Here is a 22,589-nt window from a genome sequence, read left to right on the forward strand (position 1 = left end):
TCCTTGCTGCCTCCCCGCTGCCTTCCCGGCCTAACTCTTTCCATATGGCCGTGGCTCTTTCCATGGAGCGCCTCCGCCTGGCTTCCCCCGCTCACTTCCAAGCTCCTTAATTTTATGAACAATTTCCGAACAATTAGAATGTGGAAAAGTCCTCCGAGGGAAGCTGGAGGATCCCTGCCCCCGGGATAACGCGAATGCGGGCCAGACAAAGCCGTTCCGCCTGCTCCCTGTGGAACAATCCCGGGATGGGCTGAGCTCGTAAAGCCGAGATTTTCCATCTCTGCATTCCAGGGGCTGGATCCTCCTCCCGGTGCCACCAGAGTGACGTGGAATCAATTTGGGTTATTCCGGCTTCTTTTCCCAATTAGAGCCACTGCTTCCCTCCCCTGTTCCCCTTCTTCCCGTGTTTATCCCGAGTAATGCCCGACACATGCTTATTTCATGCTATTCCAGTGCAAGGAAAACATCGGGAATGAAGCCAATCCACTTTTAATGGATCAAATACCGGCCTGCGAAAAGCCACAATTTTCCAATCAGAGTTTGGATTGAGGCAGCCCCTCAGCATCCCATGGAATCCCAACAGTTTTCCAACAGTCCCTTTCCTCTTCTCATCCCAACCAGGTCATTTTCCAATCAGCCCCATTACACTGAATCCATTTATATTCCCCAAAAACACATAATGATGGGAATTAGCCCCAACCCCAGGCCTTTTTTTAATCCCTCGCCTGTTAAGTGGAACCACATCTATCTCCGAGCGGGAATTCTTCCGGAGCCCGATGGAAATGGATTCCAAACAATGCATTCCTATTCAAATTCTCCTCAGTTTTAATCAAAAAAAGCTTGGATTATCTGCAGCCAATATCTCTGAAGGCAGCCTGGAGTCAGGCCCCTCTGCTACCCCCCTGGTTTTTATGGAATACGCAGAATATATGGAATTAATCCATCTGAATATCCAATGTGATGCCTAATGACTTTGGGATCATAACACAAGCGAGTTGTTTGCAGTCCATAAATAAGGAATGGCTTTTGCTGGGATTTCCCAAACCAAAACAGGCTTTGATTGGAAACAGGAGGCAGGTCCAGCTTCTCCCTTTTTCATGGCTGAGGGAATTTGGGCTGGGAGGAAGGAGCACCCACTGGCAGTGCTTGGCAGGGGTTATTCACAATTCCTGCTGTCCCAGAACCATGGGATGATGGGAATATCTTGGCATGGCAGGGACTTGGATGAGATGGGCTTTAAGTCCTTTTGAATCCAACCCATTCCATGATTCCATGATCCTGTCTTTACCTGCCTGGAGCTGCCACTGGATTTTCTCCATGCCTGCTCCATGTGGTTGTTGGCAGAAATTCCATCTCCTCTCCCAGCTGGAAGATCCTTTCTCCAGGATATCTTGGAGGTCTTCTCAGCACTGGCTGCACAGCTGAGCTTCCTCGCAATTCCTGAATCCCAGCCCTGAATTGCAATCCCTGAATTCTCTGTTAAAGATCTTCTGAAACAGGAATAAAGTCTCCCTGTCTGAGTGGATTTGCTCCCCATGATCCATCCCCTCTGCTATCCACCTTTTCCTGCCTGGGGATGAAATTTCAGCTCCTCATTCCCACAATTATCTGGATGTTACCTGGCTTTGGATCAGCCTGAAATATTTAGGAAAGAAATGTGATTCCAAAGGGAAGCTGAGATCACCTTTGGGAGAGGCTGGTCTTCCACCAGGACCACGAGAGGGATCAGGGAACAAGAGGTACCTGGAGCACAACTCCTGGGAATGCTGATCCGTGGATAGTCAGCACATGGACAATGGGAAGGAGAAGAGATGCAGGAGTTTTCCCTGCCAGATCCCAATCTCCATGCCAGGCTTTTCCTGGCTCCTGCTCAGGGTGGGGCTGGCATTCCCATCCCCCTGGACAGTGGGAAATTCAGGAATCCTGCCCGGCTAAATCCATTTATTCCTCTGCATGCTCCTTGACTCCTGGAGATGCTGAGCCAGCTTGGCAATATTCTGGTATTCCAGTAAAATTAAAGATTAATTTCCCTCTAAATGCTCCATAATTTGATTTTATTAAAACTTTTACAAGGAGACAAAAGGGGGATTTTCTTCCCCCATCCCAAATATTTGCCAATAAATCCTTTACACCCCTGCAGGGTCAGGTACTCCACGGCTGGGAAACAAATTCCATGTAAAAAAGCAAATATTAGGGGGTGGATATAAAACTTTATTGGCACTAAAATTCCTACCCCCTTCTTTCAGGGAGCCAAAGAGGGAAGGGAGGAAAGAGGGAAATAAACCCTCTGGAAAACAGGGGGATTGCTGAGAGCACTTCCATTCGTTTTCCCTGGGAAGGTAAGACCTGGATTTGACAGCCTGGAGCCCCAGGAATTGAGGGGGGATTAGAGGAGAGTCAGCCCTGGGTTGGAGGGGCTGGGAAGGGAAATTCCTTGGCTGGAGATGGGAATTCCCAATGTGGACGTGTTGCAATCCAGCATTCCACGAAGGCTGGGGTTGGAAAGGTCTTTAAATCCCACCCAGTTCTACCTTCCACTCTCCCAGGTTGCTCCAAGCCCCATCCAGCCTGGCCTGGAGCATGTCCAGGTGTTTTCTCTGGGATTAAAAATCACCTCTTGGCTTTTCATCCCAGAGTTTTCAGCCCTGCTTAGACTTTTCTTCACCAGCAACTCTTCCAGAGCTTATCCAGCTCGGATAAAATGGAGTAGCCACTCCTTATTGGAACTGGCCAAGCATCTGCTCCAACTTTTTAGTTTTTATCGGGAAAATTTGTTTCCTGGGTGAAGGAAACACCAGCAGTGCTTCCACATCTCTTATTCCCACAAATCTTTAATATTGGATAATATTCCCTAATAAAAGCTGTTACGAGGTCCCTAAGCAACTCTTTATGGCCCTTCCAGGATTTATGTCCTGAGGAATCCCCGGGATGCAGATGTTTGATGTTATTCCAGATATGTAAACTGATATTAATTGTACATATTTCCCCCTGAAAAAACAGGGATTTTTTTCTCCCTTTTTCCCCTGGCTCTGGAAGCAGACATCTCATAATTCCTACAGCAGGGAAAAGCAGCACACGGAGTGAAAAAAAAAAAAAAAACTGGATGAAAAATGTTTGTGCAGCTCGGCCTTTCCTTGGAAATGAAAATAAATGTCCCTAAATGTCATAAATTTCAATTCCTGCCAAGGCCGGAGCCCATCTCGGGATTGAATCCCGAGGAAAAATAGGAAACATTTGTTGGATCCGTCTGCTGAAAGCAGCGAGGAAATGATGTCATGGTTGGGAAAAGTGAAGTTTTGGAAAAATCCAGTTAACACACCTGGCTTTGCTGGGGAAATTGGGATGGCTGGGAATGGGGAAAACCCTACTCCATAGCAGGGTTTTCCAGGGAATATCACTAAATCTGGGATTTTTGGGGGGGAAAACACCCATCATCATCCTCAGTCCCGCCTGCTGTGCCATAGCTGGCAAAACAGTGGATACAGGATCATATCCCAAATCACCAGGAATTGCATCCCAGCTTTCTGTGCATGCAGGATTTTCCTGCCCCAAATCCATCTCTGTAGCCTGGGAAGCCCCAGCATCCCAGAGAAGGCAGCTCAGTCCGGGATACCTTTCTCTTCCCACGGGATTTGCCAAACATTCCGGCATCTGGAGCAAGGGACATTCCCTTTGATTGTTTCCTGATGAGATTTATTCCATTTGTTATCCTTAACGCTCTCCTTGTTTTCACTTCTCTCCCTCTGTCCTTCCCTTTCATCCCAGAATTTCTGTCCGTTTGTCAAGCCCAGGGAAAATTCAGGGAGACAGAAATAAAGATTGAAATATGTCCCCAATGAGGCTTTTTTTTTTTTCCTTTTTTTTTTTTTTTTTTTTTTTTTTTTGGAATTTGCCCAATCCCAGGCCAATCCTGCAGCAGGGAATTCTGGTGAGATCCCACCTGGAATCCTGCATGGATTCTGGAGCAGAGTTACACTTAGGCTTAGGGTACTTTTTCATTTGCCAATGAAAGCAAATCCATTTTAAAAAATAGAATTGCAGAAGAAAAGAGAAACTCTTCACACTTCAGGGTCAAGCTCAGCTATTGATTCCAGCTCGGAGAAAGCACGGATTTTCCCTTTCTTTTTTGAGGGAATGTCAAAACATTTCACTGCAGACTCAGTAAAACATTTGACATTTCCCAAGCAGAACCTTTTGTTCCCAAAAGCGTTTGTTTATTCCCGATTTGACCCAAATTAAAGAACAAAAGAGTTCAATAATTCGGGAAAACCAAACTAAGCCCTCAGGATGCTTCAGGCTGACCCAGCGTGACACAGTTGGGACTGGAGATTTTCCCCAAAAAAGTTGGGATTCAAAATGTGCTGGGATTTTTTTTTGGCCAAAAACTCCACTACGGGCTCAGCTTTTCCAAGGCTTTTGTGGTTGGGGAAGATCCCAGTATTCCTTCTTTGGGATGGGAATGGGAAGGGGCAGAGGAGCCCTCTTGGATGGTGGGACAACACATGGAAGTGAGAGGAAGGAGATTTTAGGTTTGGTGGGATATTAGAGGAAAAACCCTTCCCTGGGAAGGTGGGGAGGGACTGGGATGGAATTCCCAGATCATCTGTGGCTGCCCCATCCCTGGAAGTGTCTGAAGCGAGGTTGGATGGGGCTTGGAACAACCTGGGATAGTGGGAGGTGTCCATGGCAGGATGGAATGGGATGAGCTTGAAGATCCTTCCCATTCCCCACACTGGAGATTGCCTGCAAACCATCGTGGTGATTGGAGGTGGTGCCACCATTCCCAGGAATCCACGTCATTCCAGGAGGAAAGTGACGCACCCTGGCCAAAATGCAATTCCCAAATTCTCTTTCCTGTGGAAAACTATCCTTCCCTAAAAGTGCATTTCTGCCCCCATATCACCACTCCAGGATTCAGGGATTATCCCTCTCCAGGATTCGGGAATTATCCTGGCCACACTCCCACATGGATCAATGGGGAAATTTAATCCCAGGAGATAACGAATCCCAGCTCCTCCCAGTATTTGTTCTTGGCATTTGTCAGAACTTCAGGGGATTTCAAGGAATTATCTGGAGATCTGGCTCCTTCCAGGTGCTTTAATTAACTCCAGTGCTCCTCGGACACCTTGGAATCTGGGAATGCACCGCCCATCCCAATTTTCCTCCCAGATAGCTTTAGGAAGCATTTCTTGGTTTTCCCTCCAAACTGGGAAGTTTGAAGGGAAAAGCTGGGCCAGGTGAGTCAATAACAATAATGCTTAAATTCATTTATACAAAAAATTATGGAAAATATTACATTATATCAGATTTATTTATTAATTGGTATTTAAATATAGTCTGATTTTATTCCAGTTTAATATATATCCCTATTAAAATAAATTCTGGGATTACACCTATTAAAATAGAAACTGGGATGTTACCAGTTAAAGCAATTGGAATTCCATTGCTTTTTTCCAGGATTTATGAATGAGTGGCTTCTACAAGCACCTGGGCATGTTACTGCAAATTTCCTGCATAATTCCAGGGATTAGCAAGAATTCCTTCAGGATCCTAGCATGGATCATCACCATCTCATCCATCCCTGCTCATCCTCAGTATTCTCTGATTTCCCCCCTCTGGAGGGAAGGAAATCCAGGACATATCTGGGATTTCTGGGCACATTCTGGCGCTTTGGATCCTTCATTTCCCAGCAGGCAGAAGATTCCAGGGCTCAGGACCTATCCCTGTGGAAGGCTGAGGACCTTGGAGCTGCCTTCCATCAGATTTTCCAGTGGATGGAGCATGTTCTGCTCGGGAATCCATCCCCCCTGGAATATCCAGCATATCCATTTTATTAACCAGGATCCAAGGAAATTTAGGAGCCTGGCTTAATTTGGGAAAATGCACCCCACTTAAGCATTTTTCCATGTCCTGCCCAAGCTGGTTTCTGATTAATCAATGACCTATTTCCCATCTATCCCACCTTTCACTCCATAAATCACATTCCTGCATGGAGAAACGCCGGGAGTTTTATGATTCCATTTAAAAAAAACCCCTCGTCTCTTTCTCGGAGTCTCCATATTTTCTGTGGAATATTGAACCATCACTTCCAATAGCGATGAGTCTGAGGATCTGTGGGATGTTCCAGAGGTTTCAGTGACCTTTGGAGCATTAATCTTTCCTACAGATAATCCTCATTCCATCAATAACTGCCTGGATTTTTTTATCCTTGCTCACTATTCTCTATTTTTGGGGGAAGCAGGCATTGCATGGAAAAGGACCAGCCCTTCCATTCCAGCACTTTCCATGGAGGAGGGAAGGTTTGTGGGAGTCTGAGTCTGATTTTGGCAAGTGCTGCCTGAAAATACAAACACGAGGCTCCAATCCCTCTTCCCATTCCCAAGGGATCCAACCCATTCTCTCCAGCAGGTGGAAATAGTAATTGCAACAAGGAAAATTAATATTTTGGGAGGTTTCTTGTTAATTGTGTCCCATCCTGAGGCATTTACAAAGACCTTCAAAGTCACGGGGAAAAAATCCTGGCTCCCCAAAGGAAACTTCCATGGATTTAATGAGCTCCCAGGCTCTCCCCACGGCTGGTTATTTATAGGGTGGTTCCATGAAGCATTGGCTAATGGATATGGGGAAATGGCTCTGGAGGAGAGTGGGATCCCTGCAGTGCTTGGAGCTGCGTGGTAATGGGATGTTGGGCTCTTTCCATCCCAAAAAAACAGGAGGTGAGGGAAAAAATAGGGAGAAGGTTACTGGTTTGTGGTGTCACTCCTGTGGCATCAGCAAAGGGAATGATTTCGTGGCAAAAATTCCTCAAAAAGCAGGACACCCGTGATGCAAATGATCCAAGGCTGAATCCCACCACAAACCTGAGGGATCCACAGGGATCATGCAAAGAACCAATGGGATGATTAAGGGAGGGATCCATGGATTCACCTGAAACACAATCCAGGGTGAAAATGCTTTTATTGGGTGGTTTGCACCAATGGCAAGAAAAGCAGGACCACAGTTCAGGCTGAGGATATTGTGGAAACCTCATCTTCCAAAATAATTTTAAAGCAATTCCAGAGGAATCAGCGGCAGCATCCGAGGGGGCTCTGCCAGGCCCCAGCTGGGTGCAGAGGTTTTGAAATGGAAACAACTCAGAAATTCCTAAAATATTCCCCAAAAAAGAGACATTTTCGCTTTTCCCCCAGCTCTGGTCTTGATTTTCCAGGCTGGAGGAAGGAATGTTGTTGAATTTTATGGAAAGTGATAGTGGGACTCTCTGGAAGTGGCCATAAAAGATAACAGATTTTGTTTTAAAGGCAGATAAAAGTTATGGGCCCATGTTCCTTGGAACAGGAATTTCCTTGGATACCAATAAAAATGTTGGTTATGAAGCATTTCCTGAGGAATGGCTCTAACCCCGAATGATCCTGGTTATTTGCTGAGGAAAATGGGTTTTATCCTGGACAATAAACTTGTGGAGATTTATTAACCTGGGAAGCACATTCCAGGCTCCAATCCGCTCCCAGCCCTTGGAATTAATACTGTGGATAGAGTGAAAAATCCCTCTCCTGCTCCAGAGCCATTCCCTGCAGAATGTCTCCCATAAAAGAGTTCCCTGAGCAGCCCTTGAGCTGGATTTTCCCGGTCTTTGCCTGGGTCCTTCATTCCCAAAACCTGGGCTCTGTTTTAATGGGAAGATTTCCTCTGGATCACATTACTCTGGCACTATTCCCTGCAGGAATAACAGGAAAAATATTTGGAATAGGAATATTTGAAACCACCCATTGGCGCTGCCAAGGTGATCTCAACCCTCTTTGCCTCATCCAGGGCCTGAACCCCCAGGAATTCCATGGAAAAATCAATGGGAGAGGGCAAAGGGAAGAGTTAAGACATCTCCTTTCTCCACAGCAATGAAAGCTCAGGGAATCCCACAAAATATTGGAATGGAAGTGGGAAAAAAGCACTGGGAACCCCCAAAATATTCCAGCCTCAGCTGCCCCGGGATGCTTGGAACGGGAGCGGGAGGGTTAACAGAGGAATTGGCATTTTGGATAAATCAGCACATTCTGCTCCCAAAAACGCCTGGATGTGGAACGGGAGCCAGGGCAGGCCCAGCCCTGGGTTTTGCAAAGCTTGGCCCAAGTGCTCAGCCCGGCCTTACAGCAGAGCAGGTAATTAGTGTTCATAATCAGTTTGTAAAGCTCAGGCGACTCCAGAGTGCCGGGCACTCCAGGAAAAAAGGGAATTTTCTCCTTCGGGATGCATGCGAATGCCAGCAGAACATCTGCACCCAATCTAGGCTCTGCTCAGCCCCCAAATATTGTTGTGGTTATGGGCAATTCCCTTAAAAGCCAATCCCTTTCCAGCCCTGCGCTACTCAGGATGAAATGTTTGCTGCTCCTTTAACTCTTTTTAGGGTTGGGGTTTTTTTGAAGTCAGAATTCCACATTCATGGTACTCCTATCCCACAGCTGCTTCCCTGTTCCCCTGCAACAACGGAGTTTTGTTAGTTTTGTTTGGGAATCTTTGTGCTTACTCAATCCTTCCAAGCCCAAAAAGCAACCCCACTCATTCCTTGAAATGGAGAGGGATCCCTGGTGTTTGGAAAACAATCGGATTCCTGACAGCTTTTCCATAATGTTGGTGTTTTGTTATTGCTTGGGAGACGGGAGGGAATTTAATCCCGGAGCAAGATGGAGTTTGACAGCTCTGGCTCTGGAAGTTCTTTCTGGCATGGAATTTTTCCTGGAGGTGATTCCCAGAGTGGATAGAGCCAGGTGGCCCCGCCTCATCCAAGGTGGAACGAAGGAAAGGGAATTTTCATGAGGCAGGGAAGTTCCTGGAGGTGCAAAACTCCTTGGAAGGGTCTTGGGATCAGCCCAGCAGGTGAAATGCAGGGAGTTCCGACCATCCTTCCATGGACTCCCTCGGTGGTTTCTCAGCTCCCCCTTCAGCCTTGCTTGAGGTCTCCAGGCCCTCCTGGAAGGATAGAACTCACTCAGGATCCAAGCTGGGAATCCCTATGGATGTACTTCCAAACTCCACGGACACAGGACCCTCTGCCGCCAATTCCGGGTGGAGCGTTGGGTTTGAGGGACGTGGCTTTGGAATTCACCGGCTGCCTCCAAGAGCAACCGAGTTCCTGCCAGAGGGAATTTTATCCTCCCTTTCCAGCAGATTTCCAGCACTTTACTGGGATTTTTTTTCTCTCTCCCAGCACGTTTCATCCCTTTCCCCAAACCTTTGGTTCTCCAGGAGAGGCTCTGGAGCGGCCTCATCCGTAACCTGACCTTGCCTCCTGTCTCATTTGCGTCACCGGCTCCAGGGGCAGTGCCTGGATGCTGACAACCATTCCCAACCTTAAAATATGGCTCTGGCAATCCTAGGGAGCCAAAAGATGAATTCCCTGCTGGCTCTGGAGTGTTCCTACAGGAAAAGTTTTGGGCAGCCGGGATTCTCCTATGCTGCCTGGTTTATTCCCACTTTACCCCACGGGAGCACCAAGCCCAAGGAATGTGGATCCAGCCTCCTGTCTCCTACTAGAATCAGGAAAATCTTTGGCAAACTGTGCTCCTCACTATCCCACAGGGCATGGATGCTTTGGGACCTTGGGTCTTTCACTTCCCGGGGATTTTTCATGGATTCCTGAGGCTTGGCAGCTCCAGGATGAGCTCCAAGCCCCTTCCTGGCAAAGGGAGGTGTTCCCTGTGGGAAGGGGCTCAGGAACAGCAGTGGAGCGGAGCAGAGGGAATTACAGATCCTGAGGAATGAGCAGGGACTATTTTAGGGCCACTTCCCAAGGTTTAGGAATCCAACAGTGCCCATCAATCCATCCCAGCTCCTCTTCCTCGCTCCTTCCAGCGGCATCCGCGAGGTTGGGACCAACGGAGGCTCCAGCCAGCCCCGAAATGAAAAAACGTAAATACGGAATATTAAAACCAGACCTGCTCCAGAGAGGAACTTTGACATCGCCACAAATCCAAAGAAGAAAGGGAAAACTCTGGCACAGAGATCCCACATGACATCATTTTCTGGGATCACGGTGCCAAAATGGGGATATCTCCAGGAGTGAAAGCTTCGCTGCTCCTTGACAGGTCCGTATAACTTTGGGATTAAAAGGACTTTCATATTTCTGCTGCAGGAGATGGGATGGCAAGGAAGAGGGAGGTTTTCCCCACGGGAATGATTAAATTCCTATCAGTAATAACAATGAAGAAAAGGTTTGTCAGCCGTGTCATTGATCTCCCTTCGCAATTCCTCCAAAATCCATTGGAAGCTTCTGCGAGGAGCCCCGAACCCACAGAGCTGCGTGGTGGTGGAGTGAAACTATTATTAGGGTTCAGGGAAATTCTTTCCTGCCATTTATCATCCCCAGTTTTCTACAAATTATGGAGAGTTCTGTCAAAACTCCGCCAGGGCCGCACTCCTGCAGCCGTTCAATCCCAGGGAACGGCTGATCCCACACATCCCAGACCGATCCTTGGCCCTTCCCCTCAAAACCTTCCCATTCCAAACCTCTCCCAGCAGCTCCAGGGAATAAAAGCCCCTTCTCCAGCCTCTCGCTGGGAAATGAGGTGGGATTTTCCTGGGCCATGGGCTGGGAGCAGCAGAGAACTTTTGGGGAAGGTTTCCAGAGGTAAAAACCTGCTGGATTCCCCGAAAATGAAAAACTCCCTATTAAGGGAGAGGTTATGAAGTGTCTGAGGGAGCTGGGAATCAAATTCCCGTTTCCAAGTGCAACTTAAGGAGTTGTGGGCAGGTTTATAACCCTGCAAATGAGGGGGGGGATTTGCAGCTTCTCCGGAGAGCTGGGCACGGATTTTTCCAAGTTCCTGCACAAGGAGGAGGATTTAGCTCCAAAGAACCCGAAGGATTTGCACCGATCTCACTTTGGGAATTTTAGATCAGCTCTTTTCCAGCCTGGGCCCAGTCTTTGGTACCTTGGGATCATCCACAGGATGATGAGCCTGGATCTTCCCTGGGCCATCCGAGGGGATCCCCTCCAGCCCCTTCCAGCTTCTCCAGCCTGGAGCAAGGAGTGCTGGCATTCTGGAAAAGCAGATCCTGTGCTGGTGCCAAACATCTGCAAGCCCCAGTCCCCCAGCCCATTCCTGCAGCAGAGGGATGGGTTTAAATCCTTAGGATTCCAAACACGCCAGGAAAGAAATCAATCTGGGCTCCACCAGCCAGTCTCCACTAACATTCCCCATCCTGCTCTGAGTTCCCCAAAGGGTGCTAAAGATATATGGAGCAGGTAAAGCTGATGGAAACGGTTCCAGCCTCGTTTTTTTCCAGGCTGCAAAGCCCATTCCATCGGAATTGCTGTGTTCCGAGGGATGGGATCGATTTTGACAGGACCACGGCTGCAGAAGTGTCAGGGCTGATTGTTTCCACCCCCTCGCTTTACTCCCATCAATTCCAAAAGTTCTGCCCCCATCAAGACCAATTTTCCCTGGATGCTGTCAGGCTGCCTGCTCTGTGGCCAGGCAGAGCAGCACCTCACCTCACCCTGCCTAAAAATCCCGTTTTATTTTATTTATTTTGGGGATTTTTTTTTTTTTTTTTTTTTTTTTTGTGAGGGGGTCCTCTTCTCCCAGTATTTTCCATGAGCTGAGGTGCATGGTGCAGGCACTGAATTTCCCCAGGGATTTTCCCCGTGCTCCCACGGGAATACAAGTCCTGAGGGTGTTTTCCCACCCAGCAAATCTCCTCCTTTATCCCTCCTCCCTGGGGATCCTAAGCCACGATGTCCTGGACCCTCCTAACAGGTGCCAGCTGGTTTAGGGCCTTTGGATTGGGGGTTTTGGTGGCTCTGCCTGCTCCAGGAATTCTGCTGGACACAGGGAAATATTCTGGGGATGTTTAAGGAGAAAATCCCTTCTCCACAGGAAATCATGAAAATGGCATTTTTAATCACAGCCAGAGAGTGCCCAGGAGTGGCCACCTTTGCCCTGTGGCTGTGCTCAGCAACCAGCTGTTTTTCCAGGGTTTTGGCAGGTCCATGGCAGTTTTGGATGGGAATAACTCAGGTGGTCATGCACGATACTGGCAGGACAAGAATGGAAAGGATCCGACTCCAGCCTTGCTCAGCCCAGAGCCCCCAACCCTATATCCACAGGGATATCCCTGCCTGGGATAGGGGAATGAGGAGCCACATCCCAGCCATTCCCAGAATGGAAAGGATCTGACTCCAGCCTTGCTCATCCAGAGCCCCAGTCCCATATCCACAGGAATATTCCTGCCTGGGATAAGGGAATGAGGAATCACATCCCAGCAGGACCAGAATGGAAAGGATCTGACTCCAGCGCTGGTGCCTTGCTCATCCCAGAGCCCCAGTCCCAAATCCAGAAGGACATCCCTGCCTGGGATAAGGGCATGAGGAATCACATCCCAGAGCCCCAGTCCCGAATCCAGAGGGATATCCCTGCCTGGGATAGGGGCATGAGGAATCACATCCCAGAGCCCCAGTCCCGAATCCAGAGGGATATCCCTGCCTGGGATAGGGGCATGAGGAATCACATCCCAGAGCCCCAGTCCCGAATCCAGAGGGATATCCCTGCCTGGGATAGGGGCATGAGGAATCACATCCCAGAGCCCCAGTCCCGTATCCAGAGGGATATCCCTGCCTGGGATAGGGGCATGAGGAATCACATCCCAGAGCCCCAGTCCCGTATCCAGAGGGATATCCCTGCCTGCAATGCAGAGATGAGGAGCCCCAGCGGATGCTGAGAACTGGCACACAGCAAACACCACACTTTAAGGTTTTTGCTGTCCCGCATCATTCCCAAAGCTGCTCTTCCACGCTCTGGAATGCGGCTTTTAATGGATAAACCTGGCAGGGGACGGGGCCACTCCTCCTCCTTTTCAGGTGGCTCCTCCATCCTCACAGCCCTAAAATCCACTTAGCCGCAGTCGGGCTGCAGATCCTGCCCTGGGACTGTGCTCTCACCTCCTTGGATTTCCCGGGAGCTTCCCTCCCTGCCGAGCCCTGCATTGGGAATCAGAGCCTGGCTTCAGCAGAGCCAGAACCGAATTTTGCCGCGCCGAGGCTGGAGACAGAACCGTGTCCCGGGCTGGGCTGCGTTGGCATCTCCCTGTTCCCTCCCTCCCTCCCACCGAGCCGCGCTCTCCGCAGCAATCCCGGCGTGTTTTCCGCTGCCAGGACCTTCCCTGCCTGCCCCGCTGCAGGACCTGCCCCTTCCCACACAATGACGGGATCCAGGCCAGCTGGAGCAGCCGGGAATGCGGAGCCCCATCCCGAGCGCCCCCCAGCCGGCTGCCCGGGACCGCGGGGACCCGGGGACGGTCCCCTGGATATGGGCAGCGCCAGCGGCGGGGAGGCGGCCACGGAGCCCCGGGATGCGGGAGAATCCCGGGAGGAAGCTCAGGGAGAGATTCCAAGCGATCCCACCGAGTCCTCCCGCTCCCGGTGAGCTCTGGAGAAGGGACGGTGCTCACCCTGAGTAGGGAGGTCACTGCAGTGTGCCCGCTGTTGTCACTTTTTATTAAGGTTCCTTGTTATAGAAATATCCCATAAAAAGTCCTGGAATTTTGGTCCGTTTCCATGGCGGGGCAGAGGCACTGGGAAGGGGCTGGAGAAAGGGCTCCAGCACGGAGGGTGCCCCTTGGGGAAGCCGGGAATTGCTCCCCCGGGCTGGGACAGAGCCGGGAATGCTCCCGGAGGAAGGGAGGCAATCACGGCACCCAACAGTCCTCGGGAGTATGGGGGAGGAGAAGGAAAAACTGAAAGCGAGGGGGAGAAAATACAATAAAATAAAATAAAATAAAATAGAGGAAAACTGAGTCTCTTCCGTCATCCCTTTCCGATCCAGTGGAGGCCAAGCGTCCCTCCGGGAATGCCCTGCCGGGGGTGTGCCGAGGCAGAGAGTCACCTGTCACCGCCCGGGCTGTCCCTTGTCCCCGCTCCGGGCTGCAGGAGCCCATCCCAAGGTTCCAGGAGTCCCTGGGCGCTGCTCGGCGGCTCTAGGACGAGGAGGTCGGGATGGCGATGCCGTGGATGGCGCTCAGGGGCTCCGCAGCTTTCCCCGCGGGGCTGGGCGGTTTTCTGTCCACCCCTGCAGGAAGGGGAGAGGGGAGAAGGACAGACGAGGCAGGGCATGGAGGCGCTCCGAGCGCGGGGGGGACACCCCAAAACCGCCCCCAGAGCCCCCAACAGCCAATGTGACCCCCAGTGACAGGGACAGCGCTGGTGGCACTGCCGGGGACACGGGGGGACCTGGCCAGGTGGCCCCGACCAGCCCCAGCCACGCACAGAACACATCCCTAAAAATTCCTACAATCTGGGGTGTCCTGGACGGTGACTGTGCCGGGAAGGGGACAGGACCGTGGCACCATTCCTGAGGCGATGGAATTCCTGCTGAGCTCCGTCGGGAATTCTGCCTTCAGGGATCGGGATATTTGTCCCGGGGCTGCTGGAGGCACGGGGATAAGCAGGGAGGGAAATCCAGGAAATTGGGAAAGGGCTGAAATTGCCTGGCTGGGTTGTCCTTCCTTCTTTCCTGCCTTTTCCCAATTTTCCCACTCGCTACGGGTACCCCCAGCCCACCCTACCCTTCCTCCTCCAGCTCGTTTGTCGGATAATCCAACAAACCAATTTTAATCCGATTTTCCTCGTCCCAGACAAGTGGCAGAACAAGAGAACCGATCCAAAGGAAAAAACGGGGAAATTTTAAAATAAAAATTAAAGAGAGAAATAAAAATCAATTTAAAAACCACACGCAAAGAAACCCCACCAACAAATTTAAAACCTACGAAGGTTTAGAGATAGTCTGGGGACAAAACAGCTTAAAAATTGGGTAATCAAAAAATTCAGGCTGCAAATAATTTTAAATACCTCGAAAATATGTTAAATATGCAAAGGTGACTGTGGTCGTTTTATATCCTTATTTTTTCCTTTCCTTCTTTCTCATTTTTTTCATTCATTTTCCTTCCTTCTCTCCCTCTTTTTTTTTTTTCTTTTTTTTTTTTTTTTTTTTTTAATCTATAAATAATCGGTTTGAGTTATTTATTTTCTCCCTCAATCGCTCCTCCCCGGCGCAGCTGAGGTTACGACTCGCAGCAGGTTAGAAACGGTAAAATTATTAAAAACCAAATAAATAAAAAACTCAATGAAACAAAAAAAAAAAAAAAAAAGGGAAAACAACAACAACAAACAATTAAACGCCGGAGAAAACAACATAAAAAAGGACGAATAAACGGGGAATTAATTGCTAATTAATTAAAATGATAGAAAGTCAAATAATGCGGGGAAAATGACAAAAATGTCGAAGGGGATTTTATAGCCAGGGCGGAAAAATCGGGATTTTTAAAAACGAGGGAATCGAGATCTATTAATGAGGCGAAATAATTAAAGGGAGATAAAAGCAACCCCCCCTCGGACAGCTCAAATTGCTCCCGTGGGATTCCCGGCGGAGCGCTCGGAGGGAAATAATTCATTAATAACCGCGGGAGCCAATTAAATAAAACAACAATTAATTACGATAACTAATAACCATAAACAAATCGTTAAATCATTGCTGACAGTTAATGATTAATAGGTAATAACTGAGAATTAATGCCTCCCTGTCAAGGCTTCTGTTTTGGAATCGGTGGGATGGGGGAACGCGGGGAAAGGCTCCTGCTTTGTCCCCGACATTCTTACATTCCGGGGGAGATGAGCAGCCCGGGAATCCTCCCCATTCCCTGGCGGGCAGAGAAATTCCAATTCCAAACGGGATGGATCCTTCCCATCCCCGACGGGGCGGCCCCTCCCGAGCCCGGGGGTCCCTCCCGGCGCTGTCCCCCTCTGTCGCCGCTCACCTTGCCCGCCGGGCTGCTTGAAGGCCATGGCCAGCTCGCCGTGGTGGGGGCCCAGGGGGTTCCCCTGCGGCTGCCAGGGCGGGCCCGGCCCGATGTAGGCGCCGGGGGAGCCGCCGTAGACGCCGGGCTGGCCGGAGGGGGGGTACGCGCAGGCCGGCAGGAAGGTGCCCATGGAGGAGAGCCCCGCGCCGGGCTGGGGACAGGCACACAGAGGGGACAGGGGGCTCAGAATAGCGCGGACGGGGCTCCCTGTCCTCTCTGCCCACCTCCCTGGCCCCTCCCTGCTCTCCCTTCCCTGCCCCGTTCCAGCCCCACTCGTGACACGATTCCCTGTCCCCCGTGTCCCCCCAGCGCTCACCTGCGGGTATTTGGTGTCCCCCGTGTCCCTCTAACCCTCACCTGCGGGTATTTGATGTCCCCCGTGTCCCCCAGCGCTCACCTGCGGGTATTTGATGTCCCCCGTGTCCCTCTAACCCTCACCTGTGGGTATTTGATGTCCCCCGTGTCCCCCAGCGCTCACCTGCGGGTATTTGGTGTCCCCCGTGTCCCTCTAACCCTCACCTGCGGGTATTTGATGTCCCCCGTGTCCCCCAGCGCTCACCTGCGGGTATTTGGTGTCCCCCGTGTCCCTCTAACCCTCACCTGTGGGTATTTGATGTCCCCCGTGTCCCCCAGCGCTCACCTGCGGGTATTTGATGTCGCCGTCCATGGCAGCCTTGTCCTCCCCTCTCCTCTCCTGTCCCCCGTGTGCCCCAGCGCCAAACTGAGGGTATTTGATGTGCCCTGTCCCCTCCTGTCCCCCGTGTCCCCCCAGCCCTCACTTGCGGGTATTTGATGTCGCCGTCCATAGCAGCCTTGTCCTTCCCTGTCCCCTCCTGTCCCCCGTGTCCCTCTAACCCTCACCTGCGGGTATTTAATGTCGCCGTCTATGGCAGCCTTGTCCCCTTCTGTCCCCCGTGTTCCCCAGCCCTCATCTGCGAGTATTTGATGTGCCTTGTCCCCTCCTGTCCCCGTGTCCCCTCAGCCCTCACTTGCGGGTGTTTGATGTCGCCGTCCATGGCAGCCTTGTCCTTCCCTGTCCCCTCCTGTCCCCCGTGTCCCCCCAGCGCTCACCTGCGGGTATTTGATGTCCCCCGTGTCCCTCTAACCCTCACCTGTGGGTATTTGATGTCCCCCGTGTCCCCCCAGCGCTCACCTGCGGGTATTTGGTGTCCCCCGTGTCCCTCTAACCCTCACCTGTGGGTATTTGATGTCCCCCGTGTCCCCAGCGCTCACCTGTGGGTATTTGATGTCCCCCGTGTCCCTCTAACCCTCACCTGCGGGTATTTGGTGTCCCCCGTGTCCCTCTAACCCTCACCTGCGGGTATTTGGTGTCCCCCGTGTCCCTCTAACCCTCACCTGCGGGTATTTGGTGTCCCCCGTGTCCCTCTAACCCTCACCTGCGGGTATTTGGTGTCCCCCGTGTCCCTCTAACCCTCACCTGCGGGTATTTGGTGTCCCCCGTGTCCCTCTAACCCTCACCTGCGGGTATTTGATGTCCCCCGTGTCCATGGCAGCCTTGTCCAGCCCGTTGACCGCCTGGCCCGGCCCGGGAAAGCCGCTCCTGTTCACTCCCGGGGGCCACTCCTCCATTTTCGGGGGGTACGCGGCCCCCTCGGCGCCAGCCAGAGCCCCTGCGGAACGAAACGTCAGCCCCGAGCAGCTTTTGGGGTGAAACAGAGAGAATTCCCTCTTTCCCAAACGCCTGCTTGTGTAAACCCACGGGCTGGGGGCACAAGAATCCGCGTTGCCTCCAGCGTCCCGAAATTTGGGATCACAGCGCGGGGAGAGTTTGGGGTGTCCCCCCCAAAACCCGCTCGCCGTCTCCCCCCGCTCCCGCTCCCTCTCCCAATTCCCAATCCCCGATAATTTAGGGGCTCCAATTTCTCTCCCGACGAAGGGGATTTGGAGAAGTGACATCGGAATTTTAAGGATAAATGATTGCGCGGGGGGAAACGCATGCGGTTGATTTACTCGGGCTTTTGGAAGGATAAAAGGACCCGCAGCGCCCTGCCACGGCACGCTTGTCCCCCCTTGGAGCCGGCGGGGCTCGGCCTTGGTGCTGCCGGAGCCCCAAAATTCCCAAATTCCTCGGAAGAATCCAAAAGGCCGGATCCGAGTTGCCTTCTCTTCCCTTTCCTCCCTGATTTTTCCTCTCCTCTTATTTTCCCTTCTTTTCCCCTCCTTTTCACATATATATATATATATTTTTTTTTTAATCCCCCTTTGCGGAGAGAAATTCAGGGCTCCGAATTTGCGGTCGGCAATCTATCATCCCTAGGAAAATATTTTCCACATTTTTCATAAAAAGTTCAAGATGTGGCTGAGCCGAGGCCGCATCTGGCCCCGCCGCCCCGACGGGCTGGTGGAGAGGGGGGAGGCCCTTGGGAGAAAAAAAAAAGGGGAAAAATTGGGGGGGTTGGGGGGAGGAAAATATAAGAAATAAAAAATAATTGGAAAAAACAGCAAAAAATTAAAGAAACGACAGCAACAAAAACTCGAATAAACTAAGGAGCTGAAACTAATAAAAAAAGAAGGAAAGACGCAAAAAGGCACGAAATGAGCGAAGAGGCACGAACCAAACAAAAAGCCGAAAACAAGCAAAAAAAAAAAAAATCCCCGAACGAGTCGAAAGGCACGAAACAAACAAAAAAAACCCCCCGAAACGAAAAAAAAAAGAAAAGAAAAAAGAAAAAAAAAAAAAAGAAAAAAACAAAAAAAAACCCCAAAACAAATAAAAAATCTCGAAACAAACAAACAACAACAACAAAAAAAAAAAAAAAAAAACCCAACGGAACAAAAAAAAAAATCAAAGGGACAAAACAAAGAGACAAAAACCGCTAAACCGACCGAGAAAGCGGGCTAAAAGAAGGACGGCGGGGGCGCAGGGCAGCGGAAGGCGCGGTACCCACCCGCCTGCTCCACGAAGGTGCGGATGCCCAGGATGTTGGTGACCGAGTGCGCCGAGGGCCAGGAGCGGGGCAGCGGCACCGGGGGCGCCCCGAGGTGCGGCCCGGGGTGCGGGGCGGCCTTGGCGGGCGGCGGCGCGGCCGGGCCCGGGTACGGGTATTGGTAAATGTGCGCGCAGGGCAGCGCGGCCGGCGGCGGCCCCGCGGGGGCCAGCGGGCCGATCTTGTTGCGCAGGATGCGGCTGATGGAGCTGACCGAGGGCACGTTGTACTTGTCGCACACGCCGTCGGCCAGCAGGCGGTCGCGGATCTCCCAGGCGAAGATGCCGGGGTCGCCCTGCTTGTAGTCGCGGATGTGCTTGACCACGGCCGGCGTGGTGACCCGCGGCTTGCTGCCGCCGATGGCCCCGGGCAGGATGGAGCCCGTCTCGTGGTAGCGGGCCAGGATCTTGCTGACGCAGCCGTGCGACACGCGGAGCTGGCGGCTGATGTCGCAGGGCCGGATGCCGAGCTGCGCCAGCTCCACGATCCGCAGGCGGATGGCGTTGGGCAGCGGGCGCCCGTTCACGAAGACGCCGCCCAGCTGGTTCACCTCGCCGTAGGTGTGCTCTGCGGGGCGGGATGGCACGGATCGGCATTGGCACGGGTGGGCACGGCGCGGGTGGGAGCGGCCGCGGTGCCCGCGGGGTGGGGATGGAGCTGCAGCGGGAAGGGGAGAGGGAAAAGAGGGGAGAAAGGGGAAGGGGAAGCGAGAAAGGGAGGGGGAAAGGAGGGAAAGAGGGAAGAAAGGAAAAGGAAGGGGAGAAAAGGAAAGGGGGGGGGGAGAAGGAAGAAAAATGGAAGGAAAAAAGAAGGGGGAAAAGGAAAAAGGGGGAAAAGGAAAGAGGAAAGGGGAAAAGGAAAGGGGAAAGGGAGAAAAGGAAAAAAGGAAAAAAGGAGAAAAGGAAAAAAAAGGAAAAAAGGAGAAAAGGAAGAAGAAAAACGGAAGAAGAAAAAAGGAAGGAGAAAAAAGGAAGGAGAAAAAAGGAAGGGAAAAAAGGAAGGGAAAAAAGGAAGGGGGGAAAAAGGAAAGGGGGAAAAAGGAAGGGGAAAAAAGGAAGGGGAAAAAAGGGAAGGGGAAAAAGGAAGGGGAAGAAAAGAAAGGGAGGGAAAAAGGAAAAGGGAAAAGCAAAACGACAATGAGAGGGGAAGGGGAAAGAGAGAGAGAAAAAAGCCCAAGGGAAGGGGGAAAGAAGGAGAGAGAGAAAGGAGAGATACAGACAGAAAAAAAAAAAGTGAGATAAAAGTGACAGTAAAAAAAGAAGGAGGAGAAAAGACAGGGAAAGAATGGGAGAGAAAGAAAAGTCAGAAACGACGAAGGGGGGGAAAAGAGGGCACAAAAAAAGGAGAGCGGGACAAAAGGAGAGAAGGCAAAAGAACGAGAACGGGAGAAGGACTCGCAAGGAGGGAGCGGAGCGAAAGCGAAGGGAGGCGCGGGGAGGACGGAGCAGCGCGGAGCCCTCCCGGCACCCCCGGCCGCCTCCTGCCCCTTCCCGGTGCCCTGCTCCGCCGGGAGCCGTCCCGGAGCGTCCCGGAGCCCGTGCGGGGCCGCACTCACCCATGGCCCGGCGCGGGGAGGGCGCAGCGCCCGCATAGAGAGCGCGGGGGGCGGCCGGGCCGGGCCGGGCCGGGGGGTCCTGGCGGCGCCGGGAGCGAGCCCCGCTCGCGGGGAGCCCCCGCCGCTCCTCGGGATCAATTTGACGTGGGAACCGCGTCAATCGCGGCCGTCACGGCGGAGGCGCCGCCGCCCATTGGCTCCCGCCCGCTCCTAAATGGCCGCGGCCGGCGGGGCCGGGGGAGCCGCCCCCTCCGCCCGCCCCCTCGGGGCCGCGCCGCCGCCACCGGCACCCCCCGAGCGCCCCCGAGCTGCGGGAGGGCACGGCCGGGACACGGCGGGGACACGGCGGGGGCTCACGGACCCCGAGCTGCCGGTGACACGGAGCCTCCCCACGCGGGACAGGGACACCGACACGGACAGGGACACCGACACGGACAGGGACAGGGACACTGACACAGACAGGGACACGGACACGGACACGGACACGGACACGGACACGGACAGGGACACGGACAGGGAAAGGGACAGGGACAGGGACACGGACACGGACAGGGACACCGACACGGACAGGGACAGGGACACGGACACGGACAGGGACACGGACACGCACCTGCCCCACCTCCTGCCCCGACGGACGGGACCGGACCGGACGGGACGGGCGCGTTTTGGGGGATACGTATCCCTGCCCGGGGGGGTTCCCCCGAGGAAGCGCTGCTGCTCAGCCGCTGGAGGCGAAATCCGCCCGTTTCGGCCCCCAAAAACCCGGCCCGGAGGCGAATCCGTCCAACGCGGCTGGATTCCCGGGGATTTTTATCCCCGCTCACGGAGAGCTCGGTGGGAATACCGTGAGTGTTTCCCGCAAAAGACTGGAAGGGTGGGGGGCAGGTGCGGCCGTGACGGCCCTGCGGATCCCTGGGGATGGGTTTTTGGGAGGTCTGGGGGTCCCCTGCCCTGGTGGAGGAGCCTTTCCCCCTGTAGCCCTGGAGCCTTTTCCTCCCTGGTGCTGGAGCATCCCTCGCTGCCTGGGGATGAGGTTTTTTCCAAGGAAAAAATCCCGTAAGGAAAAGACTCCCCAACCTGCTCCCCGCACGCCACCCGCGTTCCCCGAACCCTGCCGAGTTCCCGGGAACATCACCGGGATTCCAGGAATTCCCCGCAGGAATGCGCGCCCGGATATAGCGGGGGTGGAAAGGGAGATAAGCAAACGGGAAAGGGAAAAAGAGGGAAAGGAATAATAGGAAGGAAACTAAGGAAAAGATGTAGAGGATGGAGGGAAATCAACCTGAAAAGAAAACGAGAAAGGAAAACAAAAATAAGAAGGGAAGAGAGGCAGATGATGAAGGGATGTTAAGCTGGAGAAATGAAAAAATGAAGGGAAAATAAAAGCGAAAAGGAAATAGTTTTTAAAATTAGGATAAAGAAAAATAACTAAGGGAAAATAAGGGAAAACAGAAAATTGTTGAAAGTAATTGGGAAAGAGAGAGAGGAAAAGAAGGGAAAGGAAAGGGGCGGCTGCTCAGGTGAGATGCGGCAGGGAAATCCCAATTCATTTGCTCCCTGTCCAGCTCCCGGCGGAGCTCCAGGAGCAGCACCGGGCCCCCAAATCTGCTCCCCCCTGGCCATTCCCTGCCCTGTCCTGGTCGCGATGGTTTCCATCTGCTCCGGCTCCTCTTTCCCTTCTCCAGCCCCTCTTTCCCAGCTTGAACACGATCCGGCGCAAAAAAAATATTTTAAAACCCTTAATTTTCCCTGTTTTTTGCCAAAGCTGCTGGAATTTTATGGGTATTTTCATGCCGGGCTGAGCCTCGGGTGACAGGCGCGATTTTACGTCATTAATTTTGCTGAATAAAAATCAAGAGGAGCAGGGAACTCTGGAAGCTTCTCCCTTTTTTTTTTTTCATTTTTTTCAAATTTTTAATATATTTATCAGGAATACTGGATGGAAATATCAAGGATATTGGAAAGGAATGTCAAGGATGTTCTGCTGCAGCAGCTGGAGATTAGAATAGTTAAAGGTAGGGGGTCCTGGGTGTTTCACCAGTATTTATTCCCTACTATTTGTTACAAAATAATATAATTAATATTACACTGTAATAGAATAAAGCTGTTAAATTATTATTCAATAATAATGATATATTCTATTGTCGTGTTGCTATCTAATACTGCCATCCTGTGCTAAAATAATAATTATTTTATTATTATTAATTCATTGCTGATTCAGGAACGCTGGGGCTCTAGCAGGA

At 51.9% G+C, this 22,589-nt stretch overlaps 1 protein-coding gene across 1 annotated transcript; it reads right to left on the minus strand.

Annotated features, from left to right (window-relative positions):
- Window positions 1-13,642: 13,642 nt before the first annotated feature.
- Window positions 13,643-20,382, minus strand: PAX1 (paired box 1). The gene is made up of 5 exons (XM_058802896.1): window positions 20,259-20,382; window positions 18,753-19,448; window positions 17,323-17,474; window positions 15,802-15,994; window positions 13,643-14,057 (listed from the first exon to the last, which is right to left on the minus strand). Exons 1-5 carry the CDS (start codon window positions 20,380-20,382, stop codon window positions 13,966-13,968), a joined length of 1,257 nt encoding a protein of 418 aa, XP_058658879.1. The 3' UTR covers window positions 13,643-13,965.
- Window positions 20,383-22,589: the final 2,207 nt, after the last annotated feature.

The sequence above is a fragment of the Ammospiza caudacuta genome, chromosome 3 (assembly GCF_027887145.1).
Source record: "Ammospiza caudacuta isolate bAmmCau1 chromosome 3, bAmmCau1.pri, whole genome shotgun sequence".
NCBI classification, from domain to species: domain Eukaryota; kingdom Metazoa; phylum Chordata; class Aves; order Passeriformes; family Passerellidae; genus Ammospiza; species Ammospiza caudacuta.

Coding starts and splice junctions, on each gene's coding strand:
- PAX1 (XM_058802896.1), bottom strand. CDS start 20,382: ATGCGGGCGCTGCGCCCTCCCCGCGCCGGGCCATGGGTGAGTGCGGCC. Junction 17,475..18,752: donor CACCTTCGTGGAGCAGGCGG/GTGGGTACCGCG, acceptor TTCGTTCCGCAG/GGGCTCTGGCTGGCGCCGAG. Junction 14,058..15,801: donor CAAGCAGCCCGGCGGGCAAG/GTGAGCGGCGAC, acceptor CCCTTCCTGCAG/GGGTGGACAGAAAACCGCCC.